The following is a 27,444-nucleotide window of genomic DNA, read 5'->3' as shown; positions in this document are numbered from 1 at the left end:
CCCAAGGCGAGTGCCTTACCTGCCTCACCCCAGCCTCCCCGAACAGTAACAGTGACTATGTACACGATGATCTGAAGTGTGGCCAGTTCCCTGTGCTTACCGGAGGCCACAGTCTCTGGTCCTTTCACACTCTCTGCCAGTGAAGCACAGATACGCACCCATTTTCCTGACAGAGAGATCAGAGCTCAGTTGCCAGAGATCCGACAGGAGGTGTGTGTTCCCCTGGGACACACACATGTGCAAGGATCTCAGTGGAGCCACCTCCACCAGGCTCAGGTGTCCAGAGAGCAGGCTGGGCTGCCCCCACATGCTGCAGGTTTAGGTCCCTGCGGTGCAGCACCTGCTGGTGGAGCCACACAAAGCCTCAGCCAGCTCCAGTTGGGCTGTGGCTATGAGTGAGCATTAAGCCCCCTGCCCTGCTCCCAAGCAGCCCAGCCCTGCCTACTGTTGACCGCTGTCTCTTTCCTTCCTCACTTCCCACCACAGCTCCTCTATCTGCAGCTCCCACTCAGCTACTCAGCAGACACTCATCAGGCCCTGACTGTGGGCCAAGCCTGGCTGCTCTGTTATATTTCTTTCTCATAGGAGCCCCAAGGAATAGATTTCCTTATCCCCATTTTACAGGTGGGGAAACTGAGGCTTAGCAGCAGAGAGATTTGGCAAGGCCCACTGACTGGTGGGCAACAGGGCCAGGATATGAGTTCATTTCTCTCTGACCACAAAGCACCTGGCAGTTCATATAAGTCAGTGTTCTTCAAAGAAACAGAACCAACAGGCTGTGTATATACAGAGAGGTTTATTTTAAGGAATTGGTCACAGAGGCTAGCAAATCCAAAATCTGCAGGATGGAGACCCAGGAGAGCAGATGGTGCAGTTGCAGTCCAAAGGCCATCGCTGGAGAATTCCCACTTGCTCAGGGAGATCTGTCTTTTGTTCCCTTCAGACCTTCAACTGATTGGATGAGGCCCACGTGCACTGGGAGGGCAATTTGCTTTACTCAAGGTCCACTGGTTTAAATTCAATCTTGTCCAGACACACCCTCAGAGAAACATCCAGAGTAATACTAGACCACATATCTGGGCATCCCGTGGCCCAACCAAGTGGACATGTAAAATCAACCACCACCTGGCCTCCCAGGCTGCACAGCCACCTGCCCATCTGGATGGGCTCCTCAGAATCCTCCAGAACTATGGTCACTTTCCCTGGGAGTGTCAGGACAGGGACAGCCGCTGGGTCTCACTAGGCCACCCTCTAACTGTAGACCAAGCTGCATTCTTACCTGGAGACTCCAGTGGGAGAGAACTGGCTTCGAAGCTCCCTCGGGGTACTGGCAGAATATTTCCTTGTGGCTATAAGACGTGAACCTGGTTGCTTGCTGCCTGTCAGCTGGGGTCTGCCATCAGCTCCTAGGGGTCTCCCATAGCACCTTGCCAGGTGAGCTTCTTACACACAGTTGCTTACTTCCATCAAGCCAGCCAGCATGATATCACATACCTGAATTCTGTGCATTTCCCCCACTTTCTGTGTGCCAGTTTTGGCCCAAACTACCCTTCCTAAGTTTGAGCAGCAGGCGCCCAGCCCCAGTGTAGCCACGGTTCCCATTTCCAGTGAGAGCCCTAGAAGACCTCAGCCCTTCCGAGCGGCCCAGGGCTAGGTTTCATCTCAGCATTAACAAGGAGAGGCGTGGGGGAATTTGGACAGATGCGAAAGGGGATGTCAGCAGGAGCAGAAGCAAACACTTGGTTTCATTGTTAGAAATTCCATGCGGGTCATTGAAACCTTATTTCAGGGCTGGGTTATCGTTTGGCCTGGGCTACCGAGATAAACATTCTCGCTAGGGGTTTTCTGCAAATCCAGAGCTGGCTCCCGCATCCCTATTGCTGCCCGTGGGTACCCAGGCATTGAGATCCCTCCCTCCTGGTCCCTGAGGCTTCAGGCTGGGATCCTCAGCAAGGGCCTCTGCAGTTGCCCTTCTCTGGAAGGTTCCACAGGAGACACGAAATGACACGCTTAGCATCACAATGCTGATGTGGATCCTTCCATTCCATTCACATGCCCAAATGAGGATGCAGTCCAGTGACAGCTCAGTGGTGCCATCTCGAAGCACTCTCTGCCAAAACCTGCATCCTGACCCAGACTTTTGCTTCTATATCCACCAACCCCCACCTTGCTGTGTTTCAGGGTAAAGCTTCCAGCCAGACACAGTGGTTTCGCACCCAAGTAGGAGCCCACCCAGATGTCCAGATGCTCTGCTGTTGGGCAAGGCACCCTGGCATTTGACCCCAAGCCTTCCTATCCACACCTGGTGGGCATCTGGGGCCCCTCAGTGTCTAGGCACTGAGGATTCATGTCGTGAGCCAGAAACAGGAGCCTGGGAGCCACATTGGTAGCCTCTGCCCACCCTGGCTTCTTACCTGAACCCGGTGGAACTAAAACAAGGAACACATCTCACAGGATCCCGCTCCTGGCTGGGACATTCCTCAGACCAGTGTTCCCCCCGGCACTGCTGACACTGGGACTGCGTCATCCTCTGTGAAGGACCATCCTGGACACTGTTGAGCAGCATCCCTGGCCCCAGCCCCTCAATGCCAGGAACACCCTCAATCGTGATGACCACAGATGTCTCCAAACATCTCCCAGTGTCCCCTGAGTGAGAACCCTCTAAAACTGTTTAATCACATTGTTGGTTGGGTTATCATTTGCGGGGGGTGGGGGGGTTGTCTTTTGTTTTCTGGTGTTCATTTTTCACATGAAAAATGTCCCTACCTACAGCTAACCCTTAGGAACATCCTCTCTGGATCTGTTTTATTCTGGGACTTTAACAACATTGGAGTGGAGTGGGAGATCCCATAGATGCTCCATAACCACCAGTCATCCTATGACGTGGTGTTACACCTTCACTATACTGAGTGCTGATTAACAACCCAGAGCCCAGAGCAAGAAGCCCCAGCAATGACCTGGGTCTAGATCTGTCCTCGAGGGCAGGCCATCAGGTGTAGACAGGTGCTCTGTCCCAGGCTGCCTGGTCCTGGGAGCCCCTGTCCTAGGAGAGAGATTGGCCCTGGGGACAGAGTTAGTTCCTCAAGGAGCCTCCTTGGTAAATACCTGTAATATGGCGACTAGTCCCTACTATGCAGGTGGCATTTTGGTGCCCGGATTCCTGGCCATGATCCCCACACATCCACATCCCAATCCTCAGGACCTGTAGACATGTTGTCTCACATGATAAAGAGACTTTGCAGGTCGGATTAAGTCAAGGACTGAGATGGGGATGACACTGGATTACAGGGGGGCCAGTGTCATCACAGGGTCCTCATAAGAGGGAGGCAGGAGCGTGAGAGTCAGAAATGGAAGAGGCTGCGCCGCTGGCTGTGAGGATGGAGGGAGGGCCGCGAGCCAGGGATGCGGCGCCTCTGGAAGCTGGAGAAGGCCCGAAGCGGTTCTCCCTTGGAGCTTCCAAAGGACCAGCCCTGCCCACATCTGGGGTTAGCCCCAGAACTGCCAGAGAATAAATGTGTGGTTTAAGACACCAAGTTGGTGGTAATTTGTGACAGTAGCCACAGGAAACAGATGCAGTGCCCAAGAAATGTCCAAGGAGCTGTGGATACACTGAGAAGGGGGTTTAGTGCAGCCTGATTGTGCTTGGACAGCAGGCCAGGTGCTTCTCAGAGGGGATGACACTCACGGGGCTTTGTAAGACGTGCAAGAGTTTGTCTGGCCCCAGCTGGAGAAGGATCTGTCTGAGCCAAGGTGGAAGGCCTGGATCTCCCCTTCTCCCTTCCCAGCCCTCCTGCCCTTTGTCTCCCAAGCTGCACACTCCCTGGGCCAGGGTGACAGCACGTCCTCAGTGCCAGAAGCCTGGAGAAGTGCAATGACAGGCACTCAGCATCCTGGCCCAGCCCCATTCCCAGGCTTGCAAACTCTCACATGACTGCAGTCATCCTCTGGTGGACAGAGAAAGCCTTTTCTTCTGCCCGCGCGTCAGCTGCGTCATCGCCCTCTGTCACCCTCTGTCACCTCAGGCTCGTTGTCCACTTGCGCCCACAGCCACTTACTCCCGGGCTCTGCGCTCCGGCCGCAGGCAGTATCTGCTTTCCCTGCTGCGCTGTTTTTCCCTGGCTTGTGGGCACCTCATTCATTCCCTTTTCTCCGGCTCTTTCTAAATATAGCTGCCCGAGGACTGATTTAGCCTGTACACAAAGGGACTGGTGACAGAGAGAGTCACAAGACGCTGTTCTCCATTGGTGCGGGCCTTCTCTTGGGAAGTGTGCCTGACAAAGTCCCCACTAGGGTTTTACGGCCCCCGCAGTTCCACCAAAAGGTCCTCGCGTGGGCGCCCTTTCCCGCACTGGCCAGGGTGACCATGACCCTGGAGGAGCCTCAGGCACAGGGAAGGGGGCAGGGAGAGGCCCAGTGTTTGGAGACCTGGGAGCATCAGGGGTGAGGACAGAGGCAGAGGGTGCTGGCTTGGCCCCAGGCTGCCGAGGGGTTGGGGCATCAGAGGTTTTGTGTCTGCCTCGTACTGAAGTTCAGGTGCCAGCGCAGCACCCATATCTCTCTGTAGACCCCTCTATGGGGTGGGCCTGCGGGGGGCTGAGGGCAGCCCCATCCCAGTTGCTGGGGACACATCCAAGAATGTGCTCCTTGACTTTAGTATCCTAACGTCTGGCATGCGCTGTCCACACTGTGTGCACATTTCTGTAGAGTCTAGAGCAGGTCTCCCCCTCAGCACTGCTGACATTGGGGCTGAGTCGTTCTCTGCAGGGTTGTCCTGGGCACTGTGGTGTGCTGAGCAGAATCCCTGACCCCCACCCACTCGATGCTAAGAGCACCCCCACTCATGACAACCAGATGTCCCCAGACATAACCCAGTGTCCCCCGGGGGACAAGACTGCTCAGGGTGAGACACCTGTTCTAGGGGCTTCTGTGACATGGACTGTGGTGCAAAGGTTACCCCTGGAGGTATGCAAAGCCAAGGCCTTGTGCACACAGTAGGTGTGCAAGAAATGTATGTTGATGGAGGTGCACGTGGACAAGCATCTGCAAACCCAGCTCCCGGCTCTGTCCTAACTGTACTTCAGAGCTGCTTTTCCCCCCAGACCTCCGTCCCATTTTATTTTGGTTTGGGGTTTTTTTCCTCTTTCGCCAAAACACCCTCCCTTCTTCTGATCATGGTGCGGCCAAGAGCAGCCAGCCCCTTCGGTTGGGAAAGAGCCTGCAGCCTCACGCTGCACCGGTTGTCCTCGGATCTGGCTAGAGGCTTGTGTTTGGGGGTTTTGAGTTTTTGTCTTTCCTTTCTAATGACAGGCAGGGGTGAGTGTCTGAATGCCGGGCCTCGGCAGGAAAGAATTCAGAAGCTTGGTGAGCTGTTAAGCTACTGGTTCTGGAAGTTTTATGGCAAAATGAAGGCTGTTCTCTCTAAAGACAAGGAGTCTCTGATGCTGCTGTGCCTCCTCTCCCTCCCCTCCCTCCCCTCCCTCCCCTCCCTCCCCTCCCCTCCCTTCCCTCCCCTCCCTCCCCTCCGGACTTGCTGCCAGGAAGCTGAGCTAAGCCCTGCAGCCCCAAAAGGACTGCCAGCTGCAACCGCCTCCCCCAACCAGGCCACCTTCCTGGGCTCTGACTCACCGGGCATGCTGGTCACACAAGCCCGGATGAGAAGGTGAGAGGAGCATTGTGGAACTGCTTGGAAGTAGCCAGGGCTCTCTCCCAGCTGGAATTCCCTGAGGACTGTGCCATCAGAGGATTAAATGCACGTAGCACTCAGGTCTCAATTTACAGGAACCACAGGGTACAGATTAGCCCACTAATGGCAAAGCCACCAGAAAGTTCTCTGGCTTTAATGCTATACCTGTATCTCAGGGCTGCTATAAAGGGAAATAGGAGAAATCACATGTGCAGCACACTCAGTGTTCGTGTTCAGCAGCCTTAGTGAAGGCCGGCTGGAATTACCCCAGGCCATGTGACCAATATCTAAGCGCAGAGGCTACTAGAAAGACTCCTGTCCAACAGTGAGGAGATACCATTCTGGTCTCACCTTGGCCTGTGTATCAGCTAGCTGGGCTGCATAACAAACTATTCTCAACTTAGCCACTTACACCACCCATGTGCCAGCCCGTGGTTCTGGAAGTCAGAAGCCAGGCTGTGCCCATGTTGGCTTCTCTGCTCAAGGTCTCACCAGGCTGAAGCTGAAATGTCTTATCTGGAGCTTGAGGTCATCTTCTGAGCCCATTCAGATTGTTGCAGAATTGAGTTCCTTGCATCTGCATGATCGGGGTCCCTGTTCCCTTGCTGGCTATAAGCTCCTAGCAGTTGCCTCCATTCCTCGTCAGCTGGCCCCCTCCATCTTCAAAGCCAGCAACAGAGGGTTTCCCTTGCATCGAATCCCTTTCAAGCTTCAAATCCTTTCTGTTCCCTTTTAAGGGCTTGCCTGATTAGATAAGGCCCACCAAACATCACCAACCTTTCTTAATGTCACGTGTGTCACCAGGGCCTTGGCCTGGAGCCTATTCTCAGGTCCCACCACACTCTAGGAGAGGTGATTACACAAGGTCATTGGGGTCATCACAGAGGTGTGCCTGCCACACTTTGTCTCACCTCTGTAACAGGCACACAGCCCCTGCTGAGCCCTTACTGGGTTGCTGGGAAGGTTCGTTGTGACATAACAGGTGTGGAAAATGCCTGTAATTGCCAAACAGCCCCCAGGAAAAGTGGGAGTCCTCCTGTACACACGTTGCTGCACGCCACAGGTGAGATTGGGCCCTGGCTTAGGGTGGGGCCTGAAACCAGCAACACACCACAGAAAAAGCCCCTAATTCCCATTTCCTGTAATTCCCCTTCTTGTCTTTAACAGCAAACTTCAGGAAAGAAGCATTGACATGAGGGCTCTCTTGAGGGGTTCTAACGCAGCCTCACCCCAGGGGGCACTGGGCCATGTCTGGGTACACCTGTGGTTGTCACAACTGAGACATTGAGTGGGTGGAGACCAGGGAGGCTGCTCAACCTCCACAGAGCCCAGGAAGGCCCCCCACAGAGAACCACCTGCCCCTGTGTCAGCAGTGGATGGGGGTGACCTTGCATAGTCCCTCCTACTCATAACAGCAGTTGCCCGTTTTGGAGAACTCACTCTGAGAGCCACGAGCCACGTGGGCTCGCTGACCCCCCTCATCCAGGCGTGGACGCCCTGCTGCTTTGGAAGATATGTCCCTCGGACACAACAATTAAGCGGCCGGTTGGCAGGAGAACTGAATCCTGAACCCCCCTTTTCTCATCTTCCAGCACTCATTTTCATGAACTTGGGAGTATAGCCTGGGACCCACCTCTGGGAGCCTCAACATGGAGAATGTGCCTCGGAGAAGAGACACGGGCTGTGGCCTCCCCCCGGGGCCAGCCTGTCTGACACTCAGTCTGCAGCCGTCAGCCCTTCGGCACAGGACTGACTGCCTGCTGCAGGCAGCCCCTGGGACGCCGGAGCTCAGCCCCATCTCTCTTCTCTCGAACGGGTTGGGGTTGCTGGGCCCCACACCCAGGCGGGGTCCCATGTAGCTACCAGAATCGGGAGCTGCTCCTCAAAGGCCCTTCTTGCCTCGTCTCGGCCCCGCCAGGCACATTTTTCACATTGCTTTCCTTTTATGCAGCCCAACTGGCCACCGTTCAGAAGCCTGTGCTGGCATCCAGCTCTCTTCTGGTAAGCAGCAGCCCAGGTCGGTTTATCCGGCGGCCTGGGAGTGGCACTTGTCCCAGCTATGAGAGCTATGCGCGGAATTCAGAGGGATTGCCGGCATTTTTGTGTCTCGCTATCATTGCTTCCTGAGCAAGTGGAAAACACCTCTGAGGGTGGAGAAGGCATCACAGGTCCACAGAGGAGCTGGGTCATCAGCTCTCTCAGGTCTCCGGGGAACTCCGGGCCCGGCCCGGGGCCAGTGGGCTTCTGTTTGTCCCACTGAGACCCCCCCGCAGGCGGGAGCTTCTCTGGATGCCCAGGCTGTGTGCCAGGAAGGCAGGGAGCAGACCCACTTTCCGGGCAGCCTCGGAGCTCCCAGGTCCCTGCAGGGCCTGTTGTCTGCTTGGCTTTGTACCCAGGACACTGAGATTCAGGCTGCCTGCCCCCAAGGAGACGCTGGGTACCTGTTTGAGACCCAGAATCCAAATGACATCTTAGAGCCTACTCCCCCTGAGCCTGTTACTAGGAGAAAGCGGACAGAAATATGACCTTGAGAAGGCCTCCCAGGAATTCTGCAGCTCCTGCAGAGGTGACAGTGCCTTTCAAGGAATGCACGGGCTTCTCAGGCGCACTCAGGCGGCCCTGTCGGAAGCTGGCAGGAAAGTCTGCTCTAGTTCTTGGGGGGAAGTGTCCAGGACTCAGAGAGCCCGGCATCGCTTACAAAGCACTAAATAGGAGGCGTGAAGCGAAGGCTTTTTGTTGTTAAATGTCACCCATTGTTTTCTCTGACCCCGGTGGCCGCAGGACTGCCCCAGACCCAGCATCCCATATTTGTACTATTTTTAATTCCATTCCTGCAACTTGATAGCTGGGTGCTTTGGAACAAATCACTGCCTGTCTCTGAGCAGTTTCCGAGGCTGCAAAATGAAGTTAGGACAGAGCAAACCCCCTCAGCTTCGGAGCGGTTAGAGGAGCTGGCTGTCCTCTGCGCCCTGGGGGTCATTCTCTCGGTGGTGATGGCTTCAGGGTGTGTGTACATGTCCACAGTCCTCAAACTGAACTTTCCGAGCGTGCAGTTTATTGCCTATTGGTTATATTTATGTAGTATGAAGCTGTTGTAAGAACTTTTAAATTACATATGTGTGTATATATATAAAACAAATGGAAATAGAACACCTTTGTAACTGAGTTTTATGGACATTAAGGGTGACTGTAGTGGCAGTGCAGGGAGGGGCCAGCGGGACTGAGGAGAAACGGGGACAACTGGACTTGGGCGCTGTCGGGCTGGCCCGGGACCAGCCGTGGCGCATGGAGATGAATAGTTATTTTTTTCAGATGCTGACTTCATCTTTTCCTGTGTGTAGTCACTCAATTCAAATAAGATGTCACTAGCAGACTCCTAAAGTAATACTGATGACTCCAATCACTGGGACTGAATCACCACGATAGTGTAATAAAAACTAGTACTATAAAAATTTTGAGGCAGATGCACAGAACATCGCCTGTGAATAAACTGGTGGGAGATGAGTGTGTGACTCGCTGGCGGGAGCCGCTGGCTCGTGATTTGTGTGTGTGCCGAAGGCTCTCACTTCCTGGCTGTTTTCCACAGGAACTTTCTCATTATTTCATCCAGTTCCTTTCCTTCCTCATCTCTCATTTGTTTGTTTGCTTTCAGTCCTTCTCAATGTCCTACTTTTAACCTGGGATCATTTTTCTCGAATATCCTTTTATTTTTACCTTAAGAAGACAGGTTAGCCGGTGGGAAAGCCTGTTCTTTGTTTAAAATGTCTTTATCTTTTCCCCTAATTCTTGAAGTTTGTTTTCAGCAGGTCTATAACTTTCCACCTGACTGTGGGCCCTTTTTCCTCTGGCAGTTATGTTTGTTTGTTTGTTTTGTAATTAACTGATTTTATTAAGGTATAATTCATATTTAGTAAAATGAACAGATCTTAACTATACCGTTTAATGAATCTTAACAAATATGTATACCTATGGACACCAACACCTCAGACAAGATACAGAACATTTCTGATGGCTGTCTCCTTTTGCTTGACAAATTCTCACGAGTGGCCCCGTCTGTCAGCGCACTGTTCTTTCTCGTTGTGAAGTCATGGTCCATGGTATGAATGACCAGTTTGTTTGTTCGCTCTCTTGTTGATGGGCATTTGGGTTGTTTCCAGTTTTTGCTATTACAAATGTAAAGACATACAAACATCTCGTACAAGTCTTTTTGTGGAAAAACATTTTTCTTTATCTTGTGTAAATCCCAAGGAGTGGAATTGTGGGCCATAGGTTAAGTGTGTGTGTAGCCTTATAAGAAACTGCTAAACTCTTTCCCAGACCGATTGTACTATTTCACACTCCTGTCAGTAATGTGTATAACTCACAGCATTTCTGCATCTCCCCAGTACCCAGTGTTGTTGGCCTTTTGAATTTTCACCACCTTATTAGTTATGAAGCAGTCATTTCTCTCACTGTGGCTTTCATTTCTGTTTCCCTGCTGCCTCATCAGTGAGCATCTTTTCATGTGCTTATTGGCCATTTCTCTATTGGTTTTTAAGGTATTTATCCTACCTGAGGGTGTAGGGCTTGTGGAATCTGGCTTGAGGTCAGTTTTGGGAAATTATCATTATCTATTCGAAGATTCCTTCTGTCCCACTCTCTCTCTCCTCCTCCCAGACTTCCAGTTACCTGTGTATCACACCTCATTGCATCCTCTACATTTACCTTCTCTGCTGTGGTTTCTTTCCCTTTGTGTGTCCATGCTTCATTCTGGATATTTCCCCCCTGAATTATCTTCCAGTGCAGTAATTTTCTCTTTAGTTGTCTTTAATGATACTATTTCCTCCATGTGTGTGTCGTTGTTTTTTAAAAGTGTGCACGTAACATATTTCCAAAGAGTATTTCCCATAGTAAGGTTTTAAAAGAAAGTAAGCATAAGTATTCTGTGGGACTGTATTCAAGGATTGAAAGATTTGGGGGAGAAGGTCTTTATATACTATACAATACAGGGTGTCCCAAAAAATGTATACACATTTTGAATAATTATTAATTCCAATGGGTTAAATCTGAAAATAAAGAAACATGAATTGAGCTATCAGCTATTAAGTGTGTATGCATTTTTGTGCAATACCCAGTGTGTATATATTCAGGACAAAAGCAAACATTATAAAAAGTATAAAAATAGACAGAAAGATACAAACAACATATTTTAGTTGGAATTTCAGGGATTTTTTTCTTCTCTTTCCCCTTCAAAACTTATAAACACTTTTGAAGCAGCGTGTATTGTCACACTTTTGATTTTTTGTTGCACAGTTAATGACCTCGAGTCTGGATAACTAGTTGTCTCTTTGTCCTTCTCAGTCTTTTGTTTCTTTGATTAATAAAAGTTTTCCTAGACTGGGGTATGACAGAACTGGAGTTGTCAGGTGACAACAGAGCTATCTAGCTTTTCAACAAGAAAGTTATAAATACTTTGCATTTTTTCAAATTCAGTAAATGTAATACAGACCTCTGCTTCCATGTGATAAGCATTTTCTACTCTTCTAAAATCCTTTGTCACGGTTACATCTTCTGCCAGTCTCGATGTGGCTTCTCTATATCCTTAGTTATAGGACTTCTGTTCAGCTGGATTTCAGATGTTCTGAATGACAGTTATTCTGTAATTTAGCTGTGATTTTGATGTGGTTGTGGGAGGGTGCAAGTATTACGTTTACCTGCTCCGCCTTGTTGACTGGAACAACCCATCGTGTTCTTACATTTCAGATATCAGCACTTTCTACATGTCCGTGGATTCTTTCCTCTATAGTTTCCAATTCACTGCTCAAACCCCCGTCTCAGCCCGGCTGGTGTGGTTCAGCGGTTGAGCATCGACCTATGATCAGGAGATTGTGGTCGATTCCCGCTCAGGGCGCACGCCCACGTTGCAGGCTTGATCCCCAGTAGCGGGTGTGCAGGAGGTAGCCGATCAGTGACTCTCTCGTCACTGATGTTTCTCTCTCTCTCTCCCTCTCCCTTCCTCTCTCTCAAATCATTAAAGACATATTTTTTTAAAATTCCCATCTCATCCATTTTTCTATTCGAACATAATTAACACAATTATTTTAAAGTCTCTACCAGCTCCCGTGCATAGAACCCTGGAGTCTGTATTGCCCATTATTTCTGCTGATTTGTGTTCATGTGGTTTTGCCTCCTTGCGTGCCTGGTTATTTCCCACTGTGTGCTACACATTGTGATTGCAGACTTGTTTATAGAAATCAGTCGAAGCCTAAGATGATGATGTTTCCATCAGAGAGGATTTACGTCTACTCCTACCCAGCATCTAGGGCTGCGAGCCACCTAAGGCCACCTCAGTCCAATATCAGGCACTAAGATTATTCAAAACTGAGCTCCAGTTGCTCTCAGAGCCTGTCCACTTCCTGTGCGCCCTTGTGCTCAGAGCGCACCCCTTTGTTGTCCCAGGTTCACACCAAGGGGGGTTCTCCAGGCTCCTCCCCGCGGAAGGCCTGGACCTCAGCCTCCATGCCCGGCCTCGCGCGGCTAACAGGCGTCGCTCAGCCTCTCGGTAAACCCTCCACACCCGAAAAAGCAGCCTCAGGGAACAGGACCCTGGGCTCCCGTTCTCCTCCAGGCCCCGTGGAAATTCTTCACCATCCTCACGGCCCTGCAGTGCCTCCCAGCAGGCGTTCTCTGCTCTGCCCAGCTCACGCGGCTGCCCTTGGAGCCCGTCGGTGGCAGCTAGCTCACTGCTGTGCAGGTGGAGAGCTGCAGATAAAGATTTTTACCTGAAGTCCAGGTGGCTTAGGAGGAGGCCATGAATGTAGATCGCCCTGATCCTAGGGACACAGAATGACACACTGGGGCCTGCTCTCAGCTTTTAGAACAACCCTGTTATCTTCTGCGTGAAGAAGCTAAGACCCAGGTCAGGGCAGACCCAGTGCCCACCTCCAGACATGCCCTGCATGTTGTACCTTCAGGAACCAGGTCTGCCTTTGTCCAGGAATGAGGTCCCTGGAAATTGCCCGGCTTCTTTCTGATACTTCCAGTTTTGCAACTCGAGGTCAGCAGAAGCTAAAACACATCTAAGTGTGTCCAAAAATGACATGGAACCGACTTGGGTGAGGCTGTCATCGTGGCCTCTGGGAACTCATAGCAGAGCTTAAAGGAATCTAGTCTCACTTTATAGCTCGGAAAGGGCAGGGATTTGCATGATTTAAGTCAGGCAACATGAAAATGGTCTCAATTTCTGGCTCTCCCGTGAACCTCATCCACTCTTATTTTTAATATGATCAACTTCAAACTCTGCCTAGGTCTCCCTGGGGCGGGTGGGCTTTGCGACACCCTAGTCCCCAGCCCCTGGGCAGGCGAGGGGATGGCCATCTTGGTGCAACAAGCTCCTTGAGGAGCAGGGTTCCCAATGGCTTCCAGCACACCAGCCCTTCCGCATGTGCTGCACACAACGTCCAGGTCATTTTGTCTTTTGTTCGTCTCTTCGGTTGTGTTTATATATTTAATAGTTGCCACAGGTCCTCAGTGGGACCTGGTTTGCCAGCAGGGAGGGATTGTCGCTCTGAGCATTCCAGCAGAGTTCAGAGAGAGGAGGTAACCTTCCCAAAGCCACACAGCTTTGGGATTGGGGCAGAATTTAGGGCTGCTTTCCATGGCGCTTGCACCTTCCACTTCTCTGCTCTTGCCCCCTTCAGATGAGTTGTTGGTTGAGTGGAGGGGAAGCTCTGGTCCTGTGTGACTTCTTGTCACAGAGGGTTTGGATGCTAAGAAAATTAAACCCCCTTTTAAAACAAGCTTCTGTTTTCATCCAGGACTATTTCAATTCAAACTGAACCATTTCAGTTCCAAAAAAAGCTCTTTGCAGTTTGCTTAAATGAACCTCTTTTAGCTGCAGATTTTCTTCTGATAAGGGAATTCCTTAAAGGCCTTAAATTCTGCCCCTGGAACACTAGGGTTTTCTGGGGACATCTGGGTTTATCACTACTGGGGTTGCTCCTAGCATCACATGGGTGGGGGTCAGGGATGCTGCTCAGCACCCCACAGTGCCCAGGACGGCCCCACAGAGAGTGACCCAGCCTCAGTGTCAGCAGTGCCCAAGGGAGAAACTGTTCTAAACTAGGAGTTTCCCCTTTTCGCCATCCCTGCAGCCCCCAGTGAAGGAAGGCTGACTCTCTCCATAGTTTGGTGGGGTTTTATTTGTTTGTTTGTTTTTTAGAGAGAGAGGAGAGGGGAGAGAGAGACATCGATTTGCTGTCCCACTTATTCATGCACCATTGGTGGCTGCTTCTGTGCGCCCTGACCGGGGATCGAACCTGCAACCCTGGCGTATCAGGACGGCGCTCTGACCAACTGAGCTCCTCAGCCAGGGCTCCATGGTTCTGTTTAATCCTACTGTGCTTTGGAGACTCGTGTCTCAGCTCAGGTCTGTAATATTTTGGGGTGACTAGCCCCCATTTTATCACAGCTTCACAGTGCTTACAGGGAATGTGGGGGATGCAGTCTCATCGCCCTTGCCTTTGAGACACAAGCATGTTCAATTCTTCTGCTGAGCCAGGTTCAACCTGGTGTGACTTCCTAGCCCTTCACTGGGAAGCCAGCCAGGGCCTGGTGGCGTCTGTCAAGGTTCTATTTTTGGGCTAACCTCACCCCAAGTCCTGTCCTCAGGCCTGAACCAGCCTCTCTGCAGAAGCTGAACCCAGAGTTGAGAACCGCTGCCAGCAGCTCTGACCACCTCGCCCCTCCCTCCTAGAGCAGCCTGCTCCATCCCCCCACCCACCCCCAGCATCCCAAGGCCCTGCCAGCTTCTGGGGCCTTTGGAGGCTCTGCTGGGCCCCGGCAGGCCCTGCCAGGTCAGGTGCCCATTAGTCACATGCCTCCTGTGGAGGGGCAGCTGGTGCGGAGTGTTCCCCAAGCTGACTCAGCACGATGCCTGTTCTGCTGGCCTTGGTCTCATCCTGGAAGGCATGGCTGGCCCATGAGTCAGTGACTGGCTGTGACATTAAGTCTGCTTCATGGGCTGTGGTAACGCAACCATGTCTGGATCTTGGCTTCTTGGCACACACACACACACACACACACACGCTCACACACATGTATACATACACATATACACAGGTATGCTCACACGTATCACGTGCTCATATACTCACACTGACACAGACATACACAAATATATACACATACAAGCATGCATGCTCACATACACACATGCACACAATATACTCACATACATACATATGGACACATACACTCAGGCGCAAGCACAAACACATGCACGCATGCGTGCACACACATAACTCACACATACAAATGCATACACCCACATACAAAGGCACACACACATACACACCCCTCTGGCCGCTCTCTTGGGCCTGGGTTATCACCAGCCCAGCGAGAGCCTCTCAGGGCACATACCCGGCGTAGAAGCCAGCACCGCCTCGGGCTCAGTGCTCAGGAGGGAGACCACGGCTGGGTGGCTGCGCGAGGTGCCGGGGGTCCTGGGTTCTGGTGGACACACTGGACGCTGAACAGGACTCCCGCATTCCAAAGAAAACACTCCTGGGGCCACCTCGTTTGTTCTCTGTACACATCTATATTTAGCGCTGAGTAATTTAGGTATTTTTGAGCTGAACCAGGGCGGTTTTCCCTGAGTTGGATGTTTTGTGGCTGCTTTGAAGCTATCTGCTGAATCAGAGCTCTGGAAGCCCACACGTGGGCTCTGTGCGCCCAGGGTAGACACACTTGGGCCTCCTCTGACCCAGTCGGGGACTGGATGTCTGCAGGACTCGGGGAGCAGGCCATGTGGAAGGATTCTTTTTTTTATTGAAACTTTGATGGAGATCACTGCAGATTCACATGCAGTTGTAACATTATGAAGAGAAATTCCTGTATCATTTGCTCTGTTTTCCCCAATGGTTGTTGCTTTTCCTTTTTATTAAATTTATTGGGGTGACATGCTTAATAAAATTATATAGGTTTCAGGTGTACAACTTTATATACATCATCTGCATATTATATTGCCACCCCAAGGCAAGTCTTCTATCACCTTTTATCCCCTCTATACCCTCTTCGACTTCCCTCCATCCCCCCTCCAATGGTAATATTTTGTCAAAGTCCCTTGTCAGTATCACAGCCAGGCCCGGCCAGCGTGGCTCAGTGGTTGAGTATCAACCTATGAACCAGGAGGTCAAGTTTGGTTCCCTGTCAGGCATGTGCCCGGGTTGCAGGCTCAGTCCCCAGGAGGGGATGTGCAGGAAGCAGCCGATCAATGACTCTCTCTCATCATTGATGTTTCTATACCTCTCTCCCTCTCCCTTCCTGTCTCTGAAATCAATAAAAACATATTTCATATATATATACATATATACATATATACATATATACATACATATATATATATATATATATATATATATGTCACAGCCAGGATATTGGACATGGTATAACCCACCGACCCTATTCAGATTCTATGGGATCTTGCAGCTCTAGGCAAGTTCATCACCTGGGCAGGCGCATGATCCACTGCCAGTCAAGATAAGCCTCATCTCCAGCACCACAGAGACCTGCATGTCACCCTTTCCTCCTAGGCCCCGGCCCCAGCCCCCAGCAACCACCTATCATTCCTTCATCCTCACAATCTTGTAATCTCAAAAATAGCCCATAAATGGCACTGTACAGCATGTAACCTCTGGGGACCAGCTTTGTTCACTCAGCAGAACTCCATGGAGCACCATCCAAGGCTTGTTTATCAACAGTCTATTCCTTTTGATTGCTGAATAAGACATTTTTTGAAAATCAGCCTTTACTTTTCCGTAGCCACCTGGCCGTCCTGACTGCCAAGCAGACAGGGGTACAGAGTGCTACTAAGCCACCCAACTAGGAGTCTGCCTGGCTGGGCCGAGGGCTTCCCAGGACTCTTGAACTTGGGTTCTGTACCCTCTACCCCACTTCACCCCCTGGCATCCTGGGCACTATGGGGGGTTGAGCAGCATTCCTGCCCTCACCCCCTCAATACCAGGAGCACCACCAATGTGACAACCACAGATGTCCCCAGACATCATCCCAATTCAGAACCACACCACTAGGGCTCACTAAAGGAAGATTGGATGAAAAAGAATTTTCACTTCCTTAAGGAATAGGAAAGAATTAGGATAACTGAATTACAAAAATAAATTAACATCACTCATACATCACTGATAGGGATGTAAAATGGTACAGCCACTCGAGAAAGTAGTTAGCATTTTCTTCAAAAATTAAGCCTGCAGTCACACTCCTCAGCAATTTATTCCAGAGAAATAAAGACTACGTTCACATGAATGTCGATGGCAGCTTAATTTGTGATGGCCACAATGTGGAATCAGCCCGATGTCCTTCCATGGGTGAATGGTTAACCTGTGTACAGCCCTGTCCTGGAGCAGGACTCAGCCTTGAAAAGGAATGACCCACTGATGCAGGCAGCAATCAGATGGAGCTCCAGATGACACCAAGTGGGGGGAAAGCCTCATACTGAATGCTTGCATTTATATAGCATTCTCCAAATGACGAATGTGTGGAGAAAGAGAACCTATCAGTGGTCGCCAGGGATGGAGATGGGTTGGGTGGACCTGGAAGTGGCCATCTAAGGGCCATAAAAGGGAATGTCCTGTGTCTTTCCTGCATCGATGTCACCATCCTGGTTGTGATCTCACTACAGTTTCACCAGATACCCGCCTTTGGGGAAACTGGGCAAAGTGCACATGGTCTCTATCATTTCCCACAACTGCACGTGAATTGACAGGCATCTCAAATTTTAAAATTTAATTTAAGTTACTAAAAGTAGCCCTAGTTATTTTAGCTCAATGGTTAGAGCGTCAGCCCATGTACTGAAGGGTCCTGGGTTTGATTCCGGCCAAGGGCACAAACCTTAGTTGCAGGCTCCATCCCTGGGGCGCATGCTGGAGGCAACCAATCAATGTGTCTCTCACATCAATGTTTCTCTCTCTTTCCCTTACACTCTCTGAAAAGCAATGGAAAAAAATATCCTCGGATGAGGATTTTTTAAAAATAATAATAAAATAATAATTTTAAAAATTACTAAAAATATTTTGGAAGGAACCAAAAAACATCCCAAATAAAAGCAAAGCAGGAATTGTTGGCATAATAAAGGGTTCACCTTCTTTTTGGTGAGGGAGCAGAGAAGCGTTCTGGTCCCCTAAACTGTGACATGTGACACCTGATTCCTAAGGGTGCTGGGGAGATAGGTCCACAGGTGGAATTTGATGCAGAAAAAACAGCATGAGATTTCTCATCCTGGATCTGAATTAGCAAAAGGTCTACCAGGGGAAGGAGGAGGGTTTATCTGGAAGCATCCACCCACATGAAGTGGGTTACTCTGAGCACATCATCCACACTCAGGGAAACTGTAGGGTCCCCCAACATCTGTATCCACTCAGGACTTGAGAACAGGACTTTATCTGGAAATAGAGTCATTGCAGATGTAATTAGTTAAGATGAGGTTACACTGAACCCAATGACCTGTCCTTATAAGAAGATGAAAATATGAACACAGACACATAGGCTATGTGACAACAGAGGCAGAGGTTGGGGTGATGCAGCCAACAGCCAAGGGACACCAAGGATGGCCACCACCAGGAGCTGGGAGAGGCAGAAAGGACCCTCCCCTGGAGCCCTCAGAGAGCACGGCCCTGCATTACCTTGATCTCAGACTCGGCCTCCAGATATGAGAGAATAAATTTCTGTTGTTTTAAGCTGCCCGGTGTGTGGTTGTCATGGCCACCGCAGGACACTAATAGAGGAACGTGAGCCTCAGAGCATTGGAAAGCTCTGGAAACCCTGCAGAACCAAGCGGGCTCCCTCAGTCTCTGGCAACCACCGTACCAGAGTTTCTGACCTAAATCCCCTTCCCTGTGACTGTCCCATCTAGCCACCTCAGACTTACTCCGGAGCAGGGAGAGCCAGCACTTCTTGCTCCTGCCCGCCGGGCAGCCAGGTGTGGAGGCCAGGCCACGGCCGCTGGTTCCAAAGGCAGCCAGGCCAGGCTTGGGGCGCGCCGGGCGTAAGTGTGAACCAGGCACCCGCATACTCATGACAGTCATTAGCTCGATTCTCAGAGCTATGCCTGGGGTGTGGCAAGACATTCTCTGAGAGTTTACTGAACAAACAAGTGAAGGAAGGACAGAAATTGCCCCGGCCCTCCAGAGAAGGGGTGATAGACAGTGTGTGGTGTCCCCGGTGATCTGCCTCAGACAGCCAAGGAGTCTCAGCCAGGGACGATCTGCCCCTCAGGAAACTGAGCCATGTCTGGGGACAAATGCAGTCATCATGACTGGGGGTACTCCTGTCATCAAGAGGATAATTCCAAGGCTGCTGCTTGACACCCTACAGTGCCCAGGATGGCCCCACCCCAGGGGGTGACCCAGCCCCACTTCCAGGGACCCCAGGGCTGGGGCAGAGGTCGGAGAAAACGTCATTTTCCCCTGCCAAGTCCCTCATCCAGCCAGCCAGGCGCCAATGCACTGGTTTCATGAACTCTCCTGGGAACCCTCGATGGTCACCGCCAGCAACTAGCCACAGGAGGGAACTGTGGGTAAAGAGGGCTTTGGCCAGGCCTCTATCTCCAACCTGAGGACACGGACAACGTGGCCAGTCCCCAGAACGGGCTGCAGGGTGGTGGGGCGGGTGGCCAGAGGGCTCCCAAGAGCCAGCTCACACTGTCCTCTCCCCCCACAGCTCTCTGGACTACGGGCCCAGAGCCGATGGCAGACAATGTCAGCCACTAACAACATCGCCCAGGCCAGGAAACTGGTGGAGCAGCTCCGCATCGAAGCCGGGATCCAGCGCATCAAGGTGAGCAGGGCAGCAGAGGGGACGGGAGAGACCCAGGGCCCACAGCGGCCGTCGCGCCAGGGCGACCGGCTGGCACCGCAGCCGAGCCCCGCACTGGGCCGCCCCAGGCCGCTCCGCCTCTAAGCCTCAGTTTCTTCAGCAGATAGGCAGCTGACGTAAAGGTACTTCATGGGTTGTGATGCCCCCATGTGCCACAGTGACTTATAAACACTGACCTCGCCCCCGTCCCTGGGATCCTTCCCTGGAGGCCCCGTGCAGGCCACCTCGGGCTTCACCGAAGGACCAGCGTGAGCCAGGCACTTTCTCTCCTGTCCCCTCAGCCCCCTCATTGCAACAGGCGCCGATGGGAGTTAGGGACCCGGCCCAGGGAAGGGAGAGACGGAGCTGCTCGCTGCCTGCTTCCTTCACCTCTGCACGGTGTGAGTTTTTTTAAATAAGCACGTTTGCTTTTTATGCTAAAAAAAGGAAAAGGACAAGCAGTTTCTGTTCAGACACTTAACCCCTCAGTTATCAGGGACACTCAAAGCAAAATAAAATAGTGCAGCATGCAACATCAGCTCTGCAGACAGAGATTTTTAAAAAATAGTAATTTGTGCCCTGCCGGGCGTGGCTCAGCGGTTGAGCGTTGACCTAGGATCCAGGCGATCGGGGTTCGATTCCCGGTCAGGGCACATGCCCGACTGCAGGCTTGATCCATGACTCTCTCATCATTGATGTTTCTCTCTCTCTCCCCCTCTCCTTTCCTCTTTCTGAAATCAATAAATATATATATTTTTTAAAAATAGTAATTTGCATAATATCAAGTTAACCATTTATTTTGAAGTGCATTCAGTGGCATTGAGTACATTCACAGTGTGCAACCACCCCCTCTGTCTAGTTGGAGAATGTTCCATCACCCCAAAAAGAAACTCCATCCCCCTTAGCAGTCGCCCTCATCCCCCTCCCCAGCTCCTGACAGCCACTAGCCCACTTCCTATCTCTGTGGATTTGCCTGTTCTGGACATTTCACATAAATGGGATCACACACTGTGTGGCCTTGTTCAAGGTTCATTCGTGTTGTAGCGAGTGTCAGAGCTTCACTCCTTTTCGTGGCTGAGTAATATTCCAGAGTGTGCATGGCCACATTGAGTTTATGTATATGAATATAAGTCCATGAGGGGACATCAGGACAACATCCAGGGCACACACTTTTCCTCCTTTCCAAGGGTATAAACCAATAGGCTGCTTACACAAGAAAGGTGCCTGACACTTTTCAAAGGCACCTTCTCACCAAACCCACGTCCACTTTGCAAAGGACAGTGAGGTGCCTCCAAGAAGCTGTTTCCTGTCCCAGGCCCCAGCTTGCAGACAGCCCAGTGAGCACCAGGGAGTCTCCATCTAGAAGGCCCCAGCGCTTGCACTTCTAGATTATCCCTGCTCTAGCTACCTACTGGGTTAGGGTTCTCCAGAGAAACAGAACCAACAGGATGTGTGTACATATATAGAAAGAGAGATGCATTTTAAGGAATTGGCTCATGCCATCGTGGGGGCTGGCAAGTCTGAATTCCACAGGCTGAAGACCCAGGAAAGATTCAATGTTTCAGCTTGAGTCCCAAGGCCGTATGGAGGCAGAATTCTCTCTTCTTTGCAGGGACCTCAGTCTTTTCTCTTAAGGCCTTCAACTGATTAGATGCAGCCCACCCACATTATAGAAACAAATCTGCTCTACTCAAAGCCAACAGATTTAAATGTTAATATTATCTATAAAGCATGTTTATAGAGACTCTAGAGTGGTGTTAGATGAAATATCTGGGTGCCGTGGCCTAGCCAAGTGGAAACACAAAATCAACTATCAGCCCACGTATTTGTTCAGACTCGCTTTCCTGAGCACCTGTCATGCCCTGTTCACTGCTGGTCACGGAATTCATAGGAAGGGATAGCCCAGCCAGGCGCAGACAGACTCACACCTAACAGCCAAGTGGTAGAAGAGAGGGAAATGGTTTTGATGGGCCCCTGGGCCTCTACCAGCCAGTTGGGGTGGGGGAGGGCTGCCCAGTGGGTGGGGGAGTGCCTCCCAGGAGGTGGCTGAATGTTCCAGAACTCTGCACATTCAAAGCATTCCTTCAGGCTGAAGAAAGAGAAGGGCCCGGTTGAAGTGGTTTTCCTTTGTGAGTGGTGCCAGCTCCCAGCCCTGGTGGAGCAGTGATTCATCCCATCGTTTGATGTTCAGGAGCAGCCCCCGGCCGCCCCTTTGAAAGTCAGGAGGAGGGGAATCAGGACATAACCCACTCTCCCTTCAGTCCTGCCTGAGGTTTTGCATCCCCCCAAAATGGTGACCAGAACCACAGCGCATCAGCCTGCCTAAAAGGCCAACCCAGCCACGGCCTGGCAGAGGAGAGGTGCCCCACCATCTGGATGTACGGCAGGAAGGTAGTCCTGGCACTGTGGGCAGAGCCTTCCTGTCAACGCCAGGGATGGGGTGGGGGGGCACAAGCTGGAGCCACAACATCAGTTATTTTAGGGCCCGTTGACTATTTTTGTCGTCTGGGAGGGGTACTTTCCAAATAGGACTCTAGAAACCAAGTTCCATCTGCTCATCAAAGGCAGCCGTCCCGCCAGCAGCCAGCGTGCTCACAACAGTGGCAATTGTCGCTGTCTCAGGGCAGGAGCATCCCCCAGCACAGGACAGGGTTGGGGCGTCCTCTGTGTTCAGGTGTGCAGTGTCGTAGACATTGCCAGGGCTTTTCAAAGTTTAGTCTCCCCCACCTCGGGCCTCATCTTCCCACCCAGCAGCCCCTGCACAGCTCTCATTGGCCTCTGGCCTCACAGGTGAGAAAGTGAGTGGCCAAGAAAGAGAGCCCCGTGGGCAGACAGTTCCTGCCCCTGGAATGGGATCCAGAGGCCCACAGACATGTCCTGTTCCCCCCAGCGAGGATACCTGCAACCCAGCCACCCAGCCACCCAGCCACCCAGCCCTGCTGGGGCAAACAGAGTGGAATGGCCCCTGCAGCACCCCCAAATGCATAACCAGGAAGAACAGGGCATGTGGCCAAGGGGGCACCCTTTGTAGTGACCCTCAGCTCCTCAGATGCTAAATGCCACGTTTTCCCCATGTCAGCTTTCCCCAGGACCCTCCCTTCACCGCCCTCCTCTCTTGGGGACTCTGATGCAGGTGGTCCTAAGGGTCAGTGCCCTCGCTGGGTCACTGGACCCCAGTGGGTCCAGAATGCACAGAAAGGAACTGAAGACAGGCTTCTCTCATGCCCCTCAGTCGTGCCGATGTCCAAGCAGGGGTCTTACTGTTCAGTCCTTTCTTGGGTGGGATGGAGTCTTAGGCTGACTCCTAAGGAAGCTGCATCTCATTCTGACCTTTTCTGTTCAAAATCTGGGCAACTCCTGCTGGAGGAGGCTCAGTCCTTCCTTTTTAATCTTTTAAAAATTGGGGTAAAATACACAACATAAAATTTATCATTAGTGGTATTTGTGTGTTCAGTGTTGTACAATCACCATCTCTATCCAATTCCAAATCATTTCATCACCACAGAAAGAAACCTCACCCCATCAGTAGCTACCCTCCATCCCCTTCCCCAGCCCCTGGCAACCACGAATCTACTCTCTGTCTCTGTGGATTTGCCTGACCTGGACATTTCACATAAATAAAATCACACACCGTGTGGCCTTTTGTGTCTGGCTTCTCTCTCAGTGAGCATCCTATGTTCAAGGTTCATCCTTGTTGTAGCAACTGTCAGCGCTCCGCTCCTTTTCGTGGCTGAGTAATATTCCAGCCATGAAAAGGCGGGACACAGTGTTTATCCATCACTAGTTGATGGACTTTCGGGCAGTATCCACCTTCTGGCCATTGTGAATATGCTGGTTTTATTTATCAGCCTCTCACCTTTTCTCTCTCACCCTTGTGCCCACACTCAGGTCTCCAAAGCCTCATCGGAACTCATGAGTTACTGTGAGCAGCATGCCCGGAACGACCCCCTGCTGGTCGGAGTCCCTGCCTCCGAGAACCCCTTCAAGGACAAGAAGCCTTGTGTCATTCTATAGCTTGGTTTTCTTCTGTGTGTGTTCTCTCTCTCTTTCTTTCCCTCTCTCTCTCCACTTCTTTCTCTCTCTCTCTCTGTCAGGGCATAATTCAGTACGTAAAGCAAAGCATTTTGGGTCCCTGAAACTTTTAATGCCAAAAGAAATGTCAACCGTTGCCACTGCCCAGATGGAGTAAAATGTACCCACTGGGTAATGATGGGTTTTCAGACTGAACAGCATAGCCCTCAGGGCCTGGCCGAAAGATGGATGTTGGCTGCACAGCTACTTCCAATTAGGAAGACCTGAGATGCCCAAACGATGTGGTCACCATTTTTTAAACTCTTACTTGCCATTTGCGCTGTGGTCCAGAGCCAAGCTGGTCGGGTGAAGGGCATGGAAGGGGCACTGGCCACTTGTCCTGGGTTACCTGGGCAACCTGGCCAGCTGGCCGTTCTCACACAATTGGCCACTTGTAAAAAAAGAAAACAAACTTACGCTACAGTGCTTTTTTTTTTTTAAAAGAGTAAAATTTGGGGGGTAGGCTATATAATGAACTTTTTGGAGAAAATCTCCTTTTCATTTAAAAAATTGTTATTCTACACTGCTAAAGTCAGATTTCGATGGCTGAACACTTGGCCAAGGTGTACTGTGTAATGCACAAGTGGATTTTAGGGGCCAGGCGGGGGGGCTTTGCCTGAGAAACGCACCCTGTGTTGCCAAGTGTCACCCTGCTGTATGGTATTTGTATGGCATGTGTCACTGTACAGCCACATGTGACCCCGCCCTTCCCTGGGGACCCCACCCATCACAGAAAGGGATTTTCAACAACTTGCCCTGGTCCCTGGAATGGCCAGCAGGATTTTATTTTGTTTTAAGCACCTGACATTGATACAGGCGATGAGAAGTTGCAATCATATTAGGTTCTTCAGGGTTTTTTGGTTTTCTCCATTTTCACTTATCGCCATGGCCATTATTCAAACAGAGCTGCAGCCTGTTGGGCAGGGCCACCTGAGTCTGGTATGAAAAGGTGTTAAATGGTCTGGAAGTAGCTGGAAGGCCTCCGAGGCTCCCTGCTTCCTTTCATGACCCTTAGACCCAGAACTCTGGCTGGAGAAAGTAAGAGGCATCACTTCCCAACAGCCTTGGAAATTTGATACGTCATGGAGTCGGGGGGTTGGGGGCAGGGGACTTTTTTAAAATCACTTTTTCCTGTTACGATGTGGACAGTTAAAGGAGCAAGAGGATGGGACCGAATGTATCCCCCTCCTCCCCTGGCAGTGCCACCCATCACTGCCAGGACCCCATACAACCATGAACTCAGGGGTCCTCTGCTGCCCCATCACGGGGCTGGAGGCAAACTGTGGGAATAAACGAGCCCAGCTCTGCCCCTGTGGCCCCAATGGACGTCAGAGTCTGAGGCCCACGCCAGCAGGGTCCTGGACAGCTGCCAGGCCCAGGCCCTCACCTCGCAGCTGGGGCCAAGGCTCAGATCTTGCCAGAGCTAAGAAGGTTCCAGTGGATGACCCTCCATCCAGCTCCCACAGGGTACAGGCTGGTGGGCTCAGACTTTCTCCCCAGCACCCAGCTCTCCCCAGCTGGTCTGGGTGCACCGGGGGCTTTGGGGAGCCCGGCACCTCCAGACCAGCAGTTGGTCAGGAAAAGCCATGAAGGTACCCATGCTGCAGCCGCCTTTCACTGGGCAAGAAGCCTGTGCTGCCCTAGAGCCTTTCACTGTCCCCAGCAGGATGGAACAAAACCCTGTTCTAGGGCACAGTGGAAATTAACCCCGAGAGGGCGGAGAGCGGGTGGCAGAGCGCGGCTTGTGGAGACCACATCTACCGGCCCTTCCCGCCAGCCTTCTGGTGGCTGGTTACTAGTGCACCCCCTTTGCTCTGTGACGGAAGCCTTAATCCCTTGAGCCTGCATCAGATCCTTGCATGCCCATCCTTCTTCCTGGGTCCCCCACTGCCTGGCCACTGGGCCCCAGAAACAGGAGGTCCTGACTTCAACATCAGGAGCCCCCCAGGGGCTCAGACCTCCCCTCTCTCTCCACACCCTGCCCTGACAGTCATTCTAAGCCCAGCCCCACCACATGTCCTTGACCCAGGTGACTCTGGAGAAGCCAGTGGGAAGCAAAGCTGAGGACCCCTGGCTGAGGGAGGTGGGGTTGAACCCGAGTTCATCGGCTCCATGGCCTGCTATGGGCTCAGCCTGCCAACACGTTCCCCACCCCACCTGACCCCCAGCCCTGAAGGAAACTCCAGCCCGGGCTTGCGGAGGCTTTTGAGTCAGAAGACCCAGGGACTGAGTGGTCTGGGTAAACTGAGGCCAGCAACCGTAAGGACAGTTGGTTTCCGGCCCTATTGCTCAGCTGCCTATCCCAGGTGCCCACAACCTCCAACCCCAGGGAGTGGTGATCAGCAGAAATCCCACTGTGGTTTTCTTTCTAGCTGAGAAAAAAAATATAACAAAAAACACCTCCTTTTTTTCCATTTAGAGTAAATCTCACTGTCCATAGTGTAGACCTAAAGCATCAGTGCACTCACAACAACCTATGCTGCTTGTGTGCTCCTGGCACAAGTGTCCGCCATGAAAACATGGCTTTCAAGGCATTGGGGGTCTGAAAGCGCCCCATGCCTTAGGGAGCTGGTGGTGGTGGCCGCACAGGCCTCCCACCATGTGGGGGGGGATTAAGGACACACACACAGAAGGCAGGTGTGGAGGTGCCAAGTCTCCGTCTTCTGCAGTCTGCTTCAGTGTTTCTAGTGGGCCAACCTGCCTGGCCTGGCCAAGCCCCTGTTCTGCTGGATCCCCCTCCCCACTCCAGAAAGGAGCTAACCACGCACCCTTGCCCCATCCTCCAGTGGTGATTCCCAGGCCAAGAATGAAGTGATGTTTGTCACCTCCAGCCCCAAGGGATGTAAACCCACTGGGCTGGGTGGAAGGTGCTGCCTTTCCGGCTTTGATGTCCCTGCCACTGGTCCAGAACAACTCTGGGCCCCTAGGCAGTTCATCCATCTGGCGAAGAGGCCCAGCCCTGCCCAAGCTCTAGGCCAACAGGAAAAGGCCCTTGGTGCCTCAGACTCTCACCCCAAGCGTGAGTGACCAGGGGCAGTGTCCATCTGAAATGAAGCCACCAAAAATCATTCACGCTTCACGAGCACTTACAAAAAGCCAGCCTGCCACGGGGTCCCCTGAAAACAAGCCATATGTCGGACGCTCCGCCCTCTTCCTCCTCTGTCCATGGAACGCATTGCCAAATATTGTAATGACTTGTTCCTGGTTTTCGGAAGCAATCTGTGGTTCTGGCAGGTTCTACCCCATCTGCCTTTGGACATCTGGTGGTTTTTATTTCTGATTTTTAAAAAAATTCCAGGTGTGTCATACCCACTTTCTCGCAGTATTTTAATATTGTGTGGAATTGTCAATACAAAGTAAATTAATCCACAATAAAAAGCCTCACTGCTCCTTGTCTCCAGTCTGGGCCCCTCCTGCTCTCTCAGGCTACTGCTGGGAAGTTGGGGCTGCCCCACAGTATCCCCGCTCCCCTCACCTGCACCCAGGAAGAGGCAATACGGCTGGAACCCGCTGCAGGCAGCAGCACTCAAGTAGCCTCAGCTTTGATGGGCTCTGTGATTTGTAGTTAGAAAATTTAGGGGGAAAGCTATTTGCATAGCATGAGCCATGTGCCCCACGGATTGGGAGTGTTTGTCTGGCATGGCCCATGGTAAGGGCCTTGATCTTTGAAGGACTCAGAGCCTGGGAGATCTTCATTTCACCCCCACTCGCCAGTCACCCAGGAACCACCCCCAACTACCAGAGAGACTCCAGGGAAGTCCCGTGAGCCGTGGAACAACTCACACCATATCAAAAAGAGTTAAATTTTTAATAATAAATCTGCAAATGGGTGATTCCGATCT

The 27,444-nt window shown here is 51.6% G+C and overlaps 1 protein-coding gene across 4 annotated transcripts in view; it reads left to right on the top strand.

Moving 5' to 3' along the window:
* GNG7 (G protein subunit gamma 7) overlaps positions 1-27,003 on the top strand; it is a 112,964-nt gene extending 85,961 nt beyond the window's left edge. For 2 of the 4 annotated variants that reach the window (XM_081135112.1, XM_081135114.1), the window contains exons 4-5: positions 19,397-19,513; positions 23,420-26,990. In XM_081135112.1, coding sequence (XP_080991238.1) covers positions 19,433-19,513; positions 23,420-23,545 — 207 coding nt within the window. In that variant the 5' untranslated portion in view covers positions 19,397-19,432 and the 3' untranslated portion in view covers positions 23,546-26,990. Of the gene's footprint in view, positions 1-19,396; positions 19,514-23,419 lie in introns of all 4 variants that reach the window. The other 2 variants (XM_081135113.1, XM_081135111.1) reach the window with 2 other exon arrangements.
* Positions 27,004-27,444: the final 441 nt, after the last annotated feature.

Source organism: Miniopterus schreibersii (genome assembly GCF_964146895.1).
Source record: "Miniopterus schreibersii genome assembly, chromosome: 4".
NCBI classification, from domain to species: Eukaryota; Metazoa; Chordata; class Mammalia; order Chiroptera; family Miniopteridae; genus Miniopterus; species Miniopterus schreibersii.
Note: the sequence above shows the minus strand (reverse complement) of the source record. Positions and strands in the feature narration are given on the sequence as shown.